The 15,549-nt window shown below is 49.6% G+C and overlaps 1 protein-coding gene across 2 annotated transcripts; it reads left to right on the top strand.

Moving 5' to 3' along the window:
* CKB (creatine kinase B) lies at positions 1–8,118 on the top strand. Of its 2 annotated transcripts, none has more exons than XM_072864511.1 (8): positions 1–64; positions 1,630–1,817; positions 2,296–2,450; positions 3,374–3,506; positions 4,422–4,593; positions 6,151–6,274; positions 7,000–7,189; positions 7,766–8,118. In XM_072864511.1, exons 2-8 carry the CDS (start codon positions 1,640–1,642, stop codon positions 7,942–7,944), a joined length of 1,131 nt encoding a protein of 376 aa, XP_072720612.1. In that variant the 5' UTR covers positions 1–64; positions 1,630–1,639; the 3' UTR covers positions 7,945–8,118. The 2 variants fall into 2 exon arrangements, with proteins under 2 accessions (XP_072720612.1, XP_072720611.1); XM_072864510.1 differs by lacking the exon at positions 1,630–1,817 and adding an exon at positions 952–1,164.
* The last annotated feature ends 7,431 nt before the right edge of the window (positions 8,119–15,549 follow it).

The raw sequence follows: 15,549 nt of genomic DNA, 5'->3' as shown, positions 1-15,549 counted from the left end.
CCGGCTCGGGAGCAGCGGGCGTTGAGCGGGCGTTGAGGTCCTTGCTTTAGCTGCGGAGCCCTCGGTAAGTCCCGGGGCAGCCGAGCCGTCCTGCAGCTTTAAAACAAGATTTTTTTTTTTTAATTATTCTCCCCCCGCCCCCCACTGCGTGGGGTGGAGCCGGTCCGGCTGAGGAGGGGGAGCGGGGCGGCGGGGGGCAGCGTGGGGCGGCAGGGGCGGGGGACGTGGCGCGGAGCTCCAGCGGGGCGCGGCGCAGGTGCTTACCGGGCTTGCCCCCAGCTGGAGCGGGCCCCGCTCTAAAACCAGATTAACCCGGTATTTAGCAGGGTAGTTACATATGCTCGCCCCAGCCAGGTCCCCCGAGGGAGCCGTCTGTTGTATAATGGCTTGTTGGGTGCTTCCCACCCCTCCGCTCCCAAGTCGGCGTGGAGGGCGCCGGGCGCTATCGCTCCTCGGGCCGGGGCGCGGCGGGTCCCTCCCGCCCGGCAGCGGCGGGAGGAGGCGCGACCGCCTACCGAGGGCATCGCGGTGCCGCCCCGCTCACCTGCCGCCCGGCCCGCGGTCCTGGCGGGGCCGACCCCCCAGCCCCGCGGCGGCCCGGACGCTCCTCCCGCCCCAGAGGCGCCGGTGGGGGGTCTGCCCGGCGCTGCCACGGCCGCTCTGCGCGACCTTGGGCGCGTCCCTTCACCCGGGCGGTGCCCCGGAGGAGCGGGGAGAGCCCCTGCCCTTGCGGCTGGGATGTTTAAGGACGGGGCAAGGCTGGTGGAGGTGAAGAACTTTTTTCTTTCCTCCTCCTTGGCTCTTGTGGAAGGCGTTGTAGCAACGAAGGTGTAAAAGGCAGGGGTAGCTCAACAGCCAAGGTGACCTTGCCTGGGTGCCTAGCTTCCCACCCTAGGCGGTGTGGAGGCCTGCCAAGCCCCCAGTGATAGGCTTCCCCTCTTTCTCCCCTAGTGACTGCGGTAGGGTCAGACATGCCCTTCTCAAACAGCCACAACCTTCTGAAGATGAAGTACTCTGCCGATGACGAGTTCCCCGACCTGAGCGTTCACAACAATCACATGGCCAAGGTGCTGACCCTGGACCTGTACAAGAAATTGAGGGATAAACAGACTTCCAGTGGATTTACGCTGGATGATGTCATCCAGACTGGGGTTGACAACCCAGGTAACGGCTGGGGACCGTTAGATCTGCATAATGATCTGTTCTCCCTCCTTACTGGAAGTGCTTCTTGACAAGGGCACCCAAAGCTCTTGAGCTGCTGAGAGGCAAATCTCGTAAAGCATTGAGAGACGGCTCGAAACGCGTGGCTGTGTTAAAAGAGGCCTTGTTCTATCAAGCCATCTTCCTTGCTGTGATCTGACATATCAATTCCCAGACACTTCAATTATGTAACTGCTCTGCTAAATACTTTTAATCCGAACAAAAAAAAAAAAACCTAAACCAAATGCATTCTAATTATAACACAACCAGGGGGGAAAAAACCCAACCCTGATGTTATGTGGGCTTACCTGGCTGTTCTGGTCTATTCCTATTCCAAACTGGTTATGTGATGTTCTCAAGCACTTCTATGAAAAAAGGGGGAGCAGATGTGTTTACATGTTAACATTACAGTATTTATTTTTACTCTAGCAATATCAAAATGGCCCAACTAAATAATCAGAGACTGCCTCCTGATGAGGAGTACCCGGACCTGAGCGCCCACAACAACCACATGGCCAAAGTTCTAACCCTGGATTTATACAAGAAACTGAGAGACAGAGTCACGCCCAGTGGCTTCACCCTGGATGATGTCATTCAGACTGGGGTTGATAATCCTGGTAAAATGCATTGAGAATATTCTGTGTGAGCCAGCTGAAGTAACTGGTGCTTTTGAATATGGTGACTTAAAACTAATCTTGTGGAGGTGGTATTTATGAGCAGACTACAGCAATGTAGCTCTGTCTGTAGCAGAAGGAACAAAGTATGCTTGCTTACAGCAAAGCATGATTGTTTAGATGTAAAGTTCTATCTGGTGGTCTAAATTAGCTAGTGAAATTGGATGTGCTGTGCAAATTTGTCCTAAACCAAGCTTGACAAATGAGCGTGGTTTAATGGCAACAGGTATGGGTTTCCATAGCACTGCATTTGACTGCCTGGATGAAGTGTAAAATGTAGGGTCTCTCCAAATGTTTTTATGTAAGAATGCACTTCTACGTGACTAGACCTACCACTAAAGAACTTGCCTGGTTAGTGCTGTGCTGGAGTACAGCCAAACATCACCCAAACTTAGCTCTTCTGACTTTATTACCACTCCAGGCCATCCCTTCATAATGACAGTAGGATGCGTAGCTGGTGATGAAGAATCCTATGATGTGTTTAAGGAACTCTTTGATCCGGTTATCGAAGACAGGCATGGTGGCTACAAACCAACTGATGAGCACAAGACTGACCTGAACGCTGATAACCTGCAGGTATAAACTTTTGATCAATTACTGATGCCTACTGGTCTGAGGACTGGGTAAAGTTGTTGGCAGCTGCCTAAACTGATTGCTCAGGCTCTGCCCCCTCACTTTCACCCAGCACAGACCCACAGGCTGTGTGTCCAGGGCAATCAGACTTAAGAGCTTGCTGCTGTAGATGTCAGTGGCTGGGTAGAACCAGGCAGCTGGCATGCAGCAGGAGCTTGCTTCATGTGCTGCTGCAGCGCAGGTCATGCCAAACATGTTCAACATCTATTTATCTGAACTGTGGGCTGTAGTAGTCAAGTGAAACAACACTGTCCTGGGAGTCAAGGACTGTCATAAAACTTAACACTTTCTACTATCTGATCTTGTATCTTAAATATCCCCTGGTGGTCTCATACTATAGAATAGACTTTGTTATGGCTGTGAGTAAGGATTTCTGCCTGCTTTATGGATTTTTAAATGTTACTGTAGACTCTAAGAATTCCTAATGCCATGTTGATTGGCTAGCCATAGGTCATCTTGAAAACAAATTAAGATATTTTGGATGACAGTAGTGAATAATTCTCATTTGCAAGAGTAAACACCCACCTAAACAACAAGGGTTTGCCTTGTGTTGATACTTCTAGATTGCAGATCTGAAGGGGTAATAGAAGCACAGACCATAGTCTGAAATGGACATAGAACTGATGGTCTGGTGGTATCCCTATCTTCTATCACTACTTAGTAGCCATGGCCTCAAAACAAGGGTTGTGTTACACAGATACTTGAGCTAATGCTGAAGAAAATAGTCCTGAAGTAAGACACTGGCTTACAGGCAGAGTAGTCAATATCTCAGTATAAGGTGCACACTTAAATGCATGGGAGCTACACGTATTTAGGGTAGGTATCTTGGCAACAGGGTCATACTCACTGGTTTCCTAATCTTGTAGGGAGGTGATGACCTGGATCCCAATTATGTGCTAAGCTCCCGTGTCAGAACTGGTAGAAGCATCCGTGGATTCTGTCTTCCCCCGCACTGTAGTCGAGGAGAGAGGCGGGCTATCGAAAAGCTCTCTGTTGAAGGTAAAGTGAGAATTGGGTGCATCGGGGAAAATACTTACGTCCTTTGTGCAAGAGGTGTTCTTTGCAGTTTGAAAATGAAGGCAGTTGGCAAAAGCAGCTTCCCTCAAGACTTAGTCTGAACATGGAGCCTTTCCTGAAAAAGGCTCATTACATTACAGCTGCATCAGCATTGCAGTTTGTAGCTGACAGCAAGAGCACATGTCAGGGAAGTCGGCCTGCATTAAGTTGACCTTTGCTGATTTTGAAAGCTTCTTTCTATGTGTGTGTGGAAAGAGGTTGGTTCATCATGGCTCAAACCCGAAATGTAACAGGTATGTAGCAACTTCAGGGCTTGAGTCATAGTTGCAGTATTTTGTGGCTGCTTTTAATTGACTTTCATTAACGTTCAGCTTGCTTAGAGGTGTAGTCTTGCTCCAAATGTGCAGTTGACTAGAGTAAGCCCTAGTTTTCAGTGGAACTCCTCAGCTGCAGGTTTTTTCCTGTTGCCTCCCAACTCCATTAAGTGAGAGGAGAGGATACACTCAAGGTGCAATTCTGGAGACTGAGAGTGTAGTTGTTCCAAAACCTCTCAAGGACAGGGTAACAGTCCTTGACTAGAATAATACTGTTTGTTATATTCATGACCTTGATTCTCCTTGGAAGAAAACGCTCCACTTCTACAGTTAAGCAGCAGTAGTGATTCTATACTGCTTGTAAGGGAACAAAGGCTACTTGTATATGCCTGGAAGGTGCAGACAAATCATCTGATACTGTCTTAAGTTCTGTAATGCCACAAAGGCATCGCCATTGCAGATGAAAGCAAGGGAGGAACCAAACCCAGCAGATCAGATGTTGCTATACTTTGTGTGTGGTCTCTAAAGTGCTGGGAATGTCTAGCAGCTTTGGTCCCATCCTAAAAGTGACTCTCTCTTTCAGCTCTGGGTAGCCTGGAGGGTGATCTCAAGGGGAAGTACTATGCTCTGAGGAACATGACTGATGCAGAGCAGCAGCAGCTGATTGATGATCATTTCTTGTTTGACAAGCCAGTTTCTCCTCTTCTGTTGGCATCTGGGATGGCACGAGATTGGCCTGATGCCAGGGGTATTTGGTGAGTATGCCTGGAAGGGAGGAGTCGTACAAAGTCCCTGCAAAAAAATCTTGCAGTCTTGGTTGTGGTTCATACTGTTGGGCAAAATGGCAGCTTCTGAACTTGTGTTACTGAATCTAATGAAAAACTTGTGTGGTCTCTTCTGGGGAAGTTGCATCTAAACCAGCAGAATTTGGACAAGTGTTACCATGCACCACATTGGGCTGGTAGGAACAAGCCAGCTTGGCTAGTCTGTAACCAGAGCCTACCCATCCAGCACAGGTTAGTGAAGCACCAGACGATAGTTGAAGCAGCTTATCAAAGTAGATCACTTCTAAAGGAGTAGATGTGCCACTACATTCAGCTCTTGTCCCAGGAGCTTAGAGTAACTTGTAGTAACAAACCATAGCGTTGGCTTAGCTCAGACTTGATACTGGATGCATAATTGCTCCCTTGTAGTCTCATCACTTCTGCTTGCAGAAACTCACTGATGCTGGACTAGTATGGCTTTACCTGTACTAGTGACAAGATTTGCCTCCCTGCCTCCAGAGACTTGGTGACATGAGTTGACTGATGCAGAGGTGTGGAATGGAAGGATTCTGCTTGTCAGATGTAGGCCACCTACATAGAATTCTGCATCTCAGGAGCTTCTGCAGCATAATTAACTTGCTCCCTTGTAAGCCAAGGGCTAGGTTTTTATCAACTGGAATACTCCAATCTTATTACTGTAGCTGCTTCAGTACAACCCAGAGGAAGCACGCTTTGTTTCTGTAGGTCACCTTTAAGATTGCGTCATCTACCTGCAGATTGCCAGCACTAGATAGCGCTGTCATCTGAGCATGACTAATCTACAACTTGAAGTGTAAAGTCTCAGTGTTGTCTGTATAAATAACTTTCCTCAGGTACTAGTTAATTTTTGATCCTAATCAAGCTGAGAAATAATCAGCATGATAAATATTGAAGATAGTACTTGCTGCCAGCTCCAAGCTAGGACGAGAGGGGCCCATTGGTGTTCAGAGGCTTTTATAGCATCTCTGAAGAGCCCCAATCTAAAATTAATAGTGAAAACTCAACTTAGCTCTCTGATAAGGTACAAAGTGCAGTTGAACAGAATCTGACAAAATTCTGATAACAGGCTTTGTTATACATTGTCAACACGGTGTCATTATGAATGTCACTGTACAGGGCTGCCTTATAGTTTGTACTGATCACCCTTCTGCAAACTCTGCAGAACAGATGAAATCTCTTAAATTTGTAAACTCAGGCCACAGATGAGCTAGGGGGATGACTGGATTTTAGGGTTTGATACTGTAAGACTGGCTAATGTCATCTTATTACTCATTCTGACCTGCTTACATATAGACCAATTCAAACTTCCTCTTGAAAAGAGCAGGGTAGAAACAACTAGCTTAACACTGTTAGGTCCTGCATGGACAAAAGTAAGATTAATTTCTTTGAAGAAGCAACTAAGTGAGCCTCTCAAAATAAGAGCTACAATGATGAGTAATTTGGTGCTATTACAGTTATCTTGAAAATGTCAGATGGGACAGACAATGAGTGGTTTGCCTTGTCTTCTAGGCACAATGATAACAAGACCTTCCTTGTTTGGATCAATGAGGAGGATCACCTTAGAGTTATTTCCATGCAGAAAGGTGGCAACATGAAGGAAGTATTTACCCGCTTCTGTACTGGACTAACACAGGTAAATCGACATTGCCTGAGCTGTAGGTTCAAATGGTATGTGTTTCTCTGGTTAGAGCTGAGAATGCAAACTCTTTCAAGTCCCCTCCTGAATCCTGCATAGTGATGCTTCATAGCTTGGGTCTCTGGGAACACTCTGAGGTTCAGAGCTGTGAGGGCTCTGAAACACCGATATTGGCAAAGCATTGTGGCTATGAAACCTAGAATATGTCCTCTGATGTGGCATCCTTATCCAAGTGTCTAAACTGTACTTAAAGGATTTCTACATGGTTCTATAAATCAAGCATGGAGAGACCCTGGGTGAGAGGAGAAATTGCTTGAATGTGGATGGACAAAGCTGGACTGAAGTTTCTAGGCCGAATGCTTTTCTCAGCTTCTAGTCTTGATATGAACTTGAGCCTCACCAGCCCCTTCCTCCCTAATCCTAACAGATGTGCTGGCTTGACATGTACTAAAACAAGCTTCCCAACAGATAGTGACTTCAGATTTCATAGTGGAGCTTTAAACCTGGCCTATCTCACTGCTAGGAGCAAGATTAATGCCTTAAAAGCCCCTTGTTGGTGACCCTTTTTTCCAAATGGAGGGGGCTTATGTGGCTGACTTAAATAGCTGTTCAAACTGTTGTGGCTGTTGCTATGTAACTGAAGCTGTAAATGAGCACTAATAGTTGACCTACATCCTTCAGGCAGAGAACAATCTTTAAACATCCATTCTCTCTATTTATAGATAGAAACTCTCTTCAAGTCCAAAAACTATGAGTTCATGTGGAATCCACACTTGGGCTACATCCTGACCTGCCCATCCAACCTTGGAACAGGGCTCCGTGCTGGTGTGCACATCAAGCTACCAAACCTTGGGAAACATGAGAAGTTCGGAGAAGTCCTTAAGAGGCTTCGGCTGCAGAAACGGGGCACAGGTGAGAGCTGGTGAATCAGGGATGTCCTAGTCAGGCTGCCCTAAGACACCAGCAAAAGCCTGGCTACAGCCAGAGCCATATCTTGGTTCACACTGGCAGTGTGTGTCAGACCATCCAAAAGGGACCCTTGTAAGCACATAGAGAGAACCAAGCCTTAAAATTATAGCTTGAGGGGGTGGAGATGCCAGTGCTTTGCTTACACCTTACTGTATCTGGCTATCTAGGTATGGCCTATCTGGCATTCTGAGCACCAGACTTCATGGCAGCTGTTGCTGTTGTAAGAAGGGATGGGAATCCTGATTTAACTTCTGGCTAGGAAATAGCTACAGTAGGTACTTCTGACCACAGGTTAGATTGCTCTTGGGTTACAAGAATAAAGAGCTGGCCTAATGGCATGCTCTGTGGCTCATGTTGGCAGTCACATGCAGCTTTATCTCCCTGCATGTAGGAGGAGGCAGCAGTGGCAACTTGTAGAGAGTTGTCTTGCTGTGTTCCCTCATCAGGCTAGTGAGGGAAGAAAGGTAGACTTACCTGTGCTAGCAGTGATCAGTGTACTAACTAAACCTCTTGCTCCAGGTGGTGTGGACACAGCTGCTGTCGGAGGGGTGTTTGATGTCTCCAATGCTGATCGTCTCGGCTTCTCTGAAGTGGAGCTGGTGCAGATGGTGGTGGATGGTGTGAAGCTGCTCATTGAAATGGAAAAACGCCTTGAAAAAGGCCAGTCCATTGATGACCTCATACCAGCTCAGAAATAAAGCACTTTATTCTCATGCTTCCTAACTTATTGGATAAATAATAAAATGTCACTCCAATTTAAACCCCTGGGGTCAGAGCCCACTTAGTTACACTGTAGAGAAGTCTTCCATCCATCTGTGTTAGAGTTTATTTTTTTGATGGCTGAGATGTTGCTGAAAACAAAATAAACTATTGTTTTGGCCTGACATGTCTTAGATGTGTTAACTGTGAATGTCTTTCAAGATTTAAGTGACTTGGTTTTCTTAGTTATGCTAGCAGGGCTGGTTTTGTGTGCTAGCACGTCTTCCTTGCTGTGCTGCTGCAGCCTGTTTGAGTGGAAGTGTGGCTACAGTGGTGTCAGAAGTGAACCTTTAACTTGATTGTAGTTGCTGTAAACTTGAGAACTAGTGTTAAACATGAGTCACTACAAACATGCCCTACCTCCAAGCTTTGACTTGTGCATCTGCTCATGGCAATTGTAAACTGTCATTATCCTGACTACAGCAAACCAGGCTGACTCCTGTAAGGGAGAGGAGACAGATCTGGGTACAAAGGGCTACTGTTCTCAGACAGGTCCTCCTGGGGCTGCAGGGCAGTGCTCTGAGGTCAGACTTCAGCCTATAATACTGACACTAAGCTAGTCTGTGGGGAGAAGATCACATCTTTAATCTTTAGAGATGTGCAGAGAGTTGGTGTAAACAGCTAATCACCCTTTTGGGGGTAAGGAGTGAGGTGAAACTTAAACTAAACCCATGCTTCTCTCTAAGTGGTTTCAGCTCAGCCAGGGAAGAGATGGGGGCTGTAAGCTGCCAGTTACAGGAAAATATCAGGAAACTAGCTTTCTTCAGCTGACTCATGTTGAACTATGTACCAGTTGTCCCATGAACCTAAAAACAAACAGTATAGTCAATTAAAACATGCTAAATAGTTGGGGTTTTTTCCAAACTGGGTTCAGCTTGCATGCTCAGGCTGTTCTGGTGGGAGCTTACAGTGTTGTCTCAAGTAGGTCTGTTTTCCAGAATGGCTGTAGTCAGTGTACATGTGTGCTTGCTGTGTGGAAGCATCCCATTATTAACCTACAAGAACAACATTTTCCAGAAGTATTGATAGTTAGGAGCATCGGACTCTTAGTAACAACAGCTTTTGCAGCTTGTGCAACCTGGGAAGCAGATAGCACCTGCTCAACAGCTCTACCCACTGCAAAAACCTGGCTTTTGTAGAGGGAGTGTGATGAAAGGTCGATACATAGCTTCACAGCATGCAGCTTTATATAGGCTTGCATAGATAAGCTTTCTTTTGTAGAGGCTGTGATATTTCTAAGGCTGTGATTGCAGGCTGTCACTTAGCTGAAGTGATGACTCCAGTTGGGGTAAGCTAATTAAATTTTGGAGAGGGAAAGGCTGCGTGAACATCTCTGATGAGATTTTATTTTTTTTTTAATATAGCTTTCTACGTGATTCAAATTTAACTGGGTGGGGGAGAGGAGATCACATGTAAGAGTTTTGTTCTGTGCTGGGTGATGTTCCTGTATTTGAGTTAATCAGCACAGGGATATTTCTGTACAAGGCTTGTAAGAGCAGGGAAGGGAAAATGGTGCAAGAGACAACCGGTTGGTTCTGTATATTCTTTAGATCCCCCTTGCTGTGCTTCATGTCACTGTTCACAGACGCTTGGCAAATAGCTGGTGCTGCATCTTGTAATCAGAGAGTGTTCATTTAGTGGTGCCTCTCAACACGGCGTCGTTACTGCCCTCACAGCAATTATCTAATGGAAGGAGGTGCCTGAAAACTTGTCTTTTTTTTTTAGCTATATCAGCTGGACTAATAAAAACATCTCTCTCCCTATGCATGTTGTTTCTCCTATGTCTGTAGCCTGTTGGGGCTGCTATATCTCTCTGTCTTGTTTTAGCCCCTGGTTCCCCTCGGTCTGCGGCAGGACTTGTAGCTGGCTAAAAAATTATGGTCAAAGCAGCAAGCTAGTCTTCAATGCTTGCATCCAGCTTGAAAATATTTCTCTTTAGTTGCTTCTCTTTTCCACCCACCACCTTTGCTGTGTTCCTTCCTGTTGATGCCACAAGGAATAACACGACCGTGCTTTTGTTTCAGCTTGTACAAAGCAATTGAAAATATTCCAGAGAACAAACCTATCATGGCAAAAGGCTGGACACAGCGATCTACCCCAGCTGGGGCTTGTTAAAAACCTGTGATTGAGAGAGAAATTAAACCTCCCACCCCCTTGCTTTAAAAGCTTCGGGTTGATTCTCAGCATTACTCGCTGTCGTGCCCTGGGTGCGTACCGTGGGTCGCTCAGATACTGCGGCCGTACCAAGTGGGTCATACGGAGCGGCTGCTCGCTCATGCCTCGGGCACCTGAAATCGTGCTGGGCGATGGCAAGCTGCCATCTGTCAGGGGTGCCTCGGCCTTAAACCGAGGGGAGGAGAGGGACGTCAGCAGTCGCTGCTGTGCTTTATACAGGGGAACTGCAATTAGCCTTGCTCGTGGAGCCACCCGTGTCACATAGCTTTTGGGAAGGATGCAGGAGCGGGCGTAGCTGGCAGGGCCCTCTGGATGGGTGAGCTCATGCTCTGCGTCACACCCAGCAGTGGTGGTGTCACTCCTCACCAAGCCTGGAGCTGTGCACGGGCTCCTCCGTTGGCTGAAAAAGTGCTGGTGATGCGTGGGTGCTGGCTGGGGGAGGAGAGGGGCCGGGAAGCCCTCCGGGGCGTGCGGGCACGTCTTGCGTCTCCGGGCTTTCCCGTGAAGTTTTATCTGAACTTTCCTCGCTTACAGATTCGGGAGCAGCGATCGTCGCTGCCGTCCTGCTGCCAGGGAGAGCAGCTGAGCTCTGCCGGCCGTAACGCGGGCCTTGTGGTGTTGTCCTCTCTCGCTGCCACCACACACCCTGGCACGTTGTCCCTCGGCTGCCAGCTCACCACTCGAAACACGCACCGTTTTTATAACATTGTCAAGGGGAATTGCTTTTTGTCGTTGTCTTTTTCTCCTGAACGTTTCTGCTTTCCTCAGGGGAGCAGCTGCCTAGCCCTGGCCTGTGTGCGATGCCCATGCAGGGCAATGCGGGTGCCGGCAGCAGTCAGCCAGCCCCGTCCCCTTCCCTCTCAGCACGCGTGGCACAGGCAGCACGTTGCCTGCTGGGACCCCAGGGTCCTTATTCAAGAAATCAAGCTGCTTGGGAAACCATTTACCTCTCACATTACCTTTGCTGGCAGTAGACTGCCCATAAATGCTCCTTATTCCACTTTCGTGCTATCTACTGGAAAATTATTCACGGTCTTTCACCCACTTGTGGACTAAGCCACATGGAGGATGGTGGTAAGCTCAGCATTACGGCATCGACCCTGGGCACCCTGCCATGCTGTGGGAAGCTCACAGGCCTGAGTGAAGTGGTCAAGCGGCCTGCACACTCCCTTGTGCCCCCCGCCAGGCAGGACGGACAGACAGGACGGCTGCTTCACGAGGAGGTCCAGGAGCTCCAGGGAGGCTCCTGCTTCCTGGGACGAGGTAGCCAACCCGGGCGGCTCCTCTCTCACGAAAACAAAGTACGGAGTAAGGTGGTTTTATCTGCTGGATGCCCGGTGAGAGCCCTGCCCGGGGTGCGGGAGGCTGCTGCTCGAGTCTTGCCCTCCGCCGGGGATCCTCGCTCAGCTTAGCTCGGCTCGGCTTGGCTCGGCTCAGCTCAGCCCCAACCACAGCTGAGGCCAGGGCAATGCTTTCCTCTGGCTTTCCATTTTGCCCAGAGTAATTAATCCATCAGTAGGCCAAAAAGAAAAAGGAAGGTGCTGTTGCCTAATGTCTCCGGCACCCATCTGGGAAGGAGGAGGTTTAGGCTCCAGCCTGTCCTTAGATGAGTGTTACCATATTTTTATGCAACATAGAATAGCTTGAGCAGGAGAGTTTGAGTGATTATTATTATTTTTTTTTCTTCTCCACCCACCCACCCACACACAAAAAATGTGGTAGCGTGGTGGGCAGGGCACTCTTCTGGGAATGGAGACGGCATCGCAGCCTTTTCATCTCCTGTTTGCTTTTCTTTTTCCCCCGGGGAAGCAGCAGGCCAGCAGGCTCCTTTGGCTACTCCGCGTTCCTCTGGCTGGTCTGCCTTCCCACCTCTCCTAAAAAATCATAGTTACAAAGCTGGAAATAGCCCGGGTGACCATTTGCTCCAGCCCTCCACCAGTGGGACAGGGCTTTCTCCACCGTCCTGGGGCTTCGTCGCGTTTATTTGTCCCCAGTGAAGGGGAGCCAAACCCAGTGCCGGAGGAGGACACCCCATAGCCTAAGATGTTGAGATGAGAGGTTAATCAGAACCAGGTCTCTTGCATCTCTTGACCCTCTTCCCCTGTTTCTGACACGTGGGGGTTTATTTTCCTGTGCAGAAAGTACGCTTTGGCAAGCTCTCGCCCAGCCCCATTTCCAGCCCCAGCCCGCCTGCCCTGGGTTCCCGGCCCCACAGCACCCCTGCCTCACCGGCTGCCAGCCGCCGGCCGCGGACGGGAAAACCCAATGGTGAGGGCTGGCCTTGGGCTGCAGAGGTGGCTGCACGTGGAGGTACCGGGCTTCCCCGCCTTTTGAAAGACCATCTTTTTTTTATTCAAACGCTGCATAGAGCCAGGCCGAGCGGACCAGGTGAGAAGCCGTATGTACTACCCCCACAGTGTGGGTCTAGCAATTAAATTGGCAGCGTGGGCTCAGACTGGGATCGACAATTAACGGGGAAAATCTGCGTTACCAGACAGGGTAAAAATAAACAGAGATGCATCCAAACCTACCAAAGATTTTTGTTCTCCTCCTCCAGCCAGTGAGTAAGACTATGAAAAAATCATATATATATGTATATTTTTAATATATACATATGTATATTTTAATATATACGTGTGTGTATATATTAATATAAACTTTCAAAGGGCAAAATGTCTCATACTTGACACCTGGGAAAATGACTAGAAAGGGTAACACTCAGAAAAATGCCAATGTTGAGGTTTTTATTGAATGTCAAAGGCTTCAGCTAAAAATACAGAATGGGCAACCCCGAGCTTTCTATGATGCAATTTCAGAATAAAACCAGAACTGAAGATCAATTTGACAGCTACACATGCAAGCCCCAGATCTTTGTAAAGACCTCGGCTTCTCACCGCGTTGAGTGCAGGTGGGTGCAAGGTTCAGCCAACGGCTGCAGTCTGATTGCTCTTCCACATCCGTTATTGATGATCAGAAAGTAAAACTGAGACGAAGCTAAGCTGTGCTGAGGAGACCCTGGCAGCGTCAGCTTATATTTTTGCAGTGACTTATTGTCATGGTGTTTGATGGTAGTACTCGAGCACAGCAAAGCTTTCCTGGATTACTCGGGAATGAGCGAGACTGGAAAATAAGTGAATTAACTCAACTGAAACGCCATGTTCTTTAGCCTGGTCCAGCAGAGCAGTTAGCACGTACACTGAGGACAGTTTTGTTGCGATGTAAATAGCGGCTGCTTGCAGTTCAAACGTTGCCGCGTGTTCAAAGCGCAGTGAAACCGGAGGAAAGACTGATGGCAGGCTCAGCGCTGGCTCCAGCCTTGTCCACAGGAGGTTGTGCTGATGGAGGTTTTGCACCAGCTTCGGCACAGAGCGGATTTCTCCTGATTCACTGGCCCAGCTGGCCTGGGACAAAGCTGGAGGCAACCGCAGAGGCAACCGAGATGGTTTTAGGGCACTGGGTGGTGAAGTCATCTCAGGCAGGAAAACTGGTGTTTCAGTAAGCGTGGGCCAGGCTGCGTCCGCCTGCAGAAACTGGCCGGTCTCCCTCCACGGCTGTGGTGAAATCCCCTGAATCATCACTAATCACCGCTCGGGCTGACGATGTTCCCAGGCTGCTGGGCAGAGCACGCCTGCGATTACTGGGAAGCCGGCAGAGCCATCCTGCGCTGGCGGTGCCGATCCAGAGGGACGTGCTGCGATCGAGTGACTGAACGTGTCCAGATGGGCATGAGAGGAGAGGTCTCCAGTGGGGATGGACACCAGGAGAGCCGTGGGACCACGCTGCTCCATGAGTGGGCTGTCTTCAGCAAAGGGCATTGGGATACCATCGCATCGGATCGTTGCTGTAACAGCCTCCGAGTTGGGACTTGTCTGGGGAGAGACGGCTCCAGAGATACTTGTGGGAACATGCACGAGAAGAGGATTGCAATGGATGGGAGCGCTCATGGCCCCTGAGCGTGAGCTCCTCACCATGGGAGAGTGATGGCTGGTGCTTTTTTTATATAAGCCATTGTTTTAAGGTAAAACATTGTTGAGCATCTTGAGGATGCTCTTTCCTCTGGAGCTGCAGTAAGTGCGTGCCTTCCTTCCCTCTGCCTCTGGGATGTCCCCCCTGTAAGACCAAGGGGACACGCTGCTGCCAGCACCACTTCCTCTCCTCCATCTCGTGGGTGGCATGGGGTGCTTTCTGCCCCAACAGGGGTGGCTGGTGGGCCCCAGCAGTGCCCCAAACCTTGCACCTACCTAGAGGGTGGAAATGGCCACGTGGAGCCATCAGGTCAGCTATTTCCTACTGCTGAAAGCCTTGGGAGAAGCTTGAGGATTTCTTACAGCTGTCCTGGAGGCCAGAGGAGAGCAGAGGTGGGGATGCAAGGCCAGGCACCATGGACACATCTGCGACCGCCGCAGTGCACCCAGCCACCCCCGGCGCTCAGCCTCAGTGCCCCCGGGTGCTCTGGGCACCTCCCCATTCTGCCCGTGGCTCTCCGGAGGCTGATCCCCAGCCTGTGCCAGCTCTCACAGCATCCCAGAAGGTCCATCCTTCCCCTCCACAAAACTCTTGTGAAGCTCCATCCCAGCAGCCGGAGGTAAGTGCTGGGGAAAGCTGCACCTCCCCACCGCAGTGATGTCCCGAAGGGCTGTGTCCTGGCCAGCGTCCCTTGCCACCAGTGACCATACAGGCCGTTTCTCACTGCAAGGCACCTCCTGATTGCATTAACATGGAAGAGAGTCAGGTTGAGAGGCAGCAAGGGTTGCAGGAGCCAGCTCTCTGCAGGGCTGTGTGAGATGCACGCTAATGCAGCAGCTGCTGTGTATCGCACCTTGCATCTGACCCTCAGCCTTCCTTGTGCAATAGCTAAACTGCCCGCCGGTTATCTCACCAAAGCGCTCACTTCGACTTACTCATTCTGTGGGGTGCTGTGGAGCGGGGCAGGGCTGAGGGCTCAGCTAGGCGAAAGGCTGAGCTAACCTCACAGCCAGCGAGCGGGGGACGTGACCCACGCAGAGCCATAAGCTACGTGTTTTCTGTTACTTGGTGGTTTGGCCTTTTTGGGGGCTTTTTTTTTTTTTGGTGGTTTTTATTTGCAATGAACCCTGTGGTTTGCAAAAAGACTTGTCAGCAGGATGGAGACCTTGCAGCTTAGCATGGGGGGAGCTGCCTGCCTCGGATTGCAGGCAACAGCCTGTGTCACCGCTGAGCCGGAACACGGTGATGAGGACAACCTCAGCAGGGGATGAAGAAGGTCCATCTCCGCCGGACCTGCCGCTTGCTGCTGTGGGGCAGCACCCCTGGCACGGGGGACTGGTTTTGGAGTATGTCAGAGGAGAAGGGTCCCTGTGGCAGCACAGGGCTCTGCTTTGGTTCATGTG

The sequence above is a fragment of the Ciconia boyciana genome, chromosome 6 (genome assembly GCF_034638445.1).
Source record: "Ciconia boyciana chromosome 6, ASM3463844v1, whole genome shotgun sequence".
Classification (NCBI taxonomy): Eukaryota; Metazoa; Chordata; class Aves; order Ciconiiformes; family Ciconiidae; genus Ciconia; species Ciconia boyciana.
This window is presented reverse-complemented; position numbering and strand designations above follow the sequence as displayed.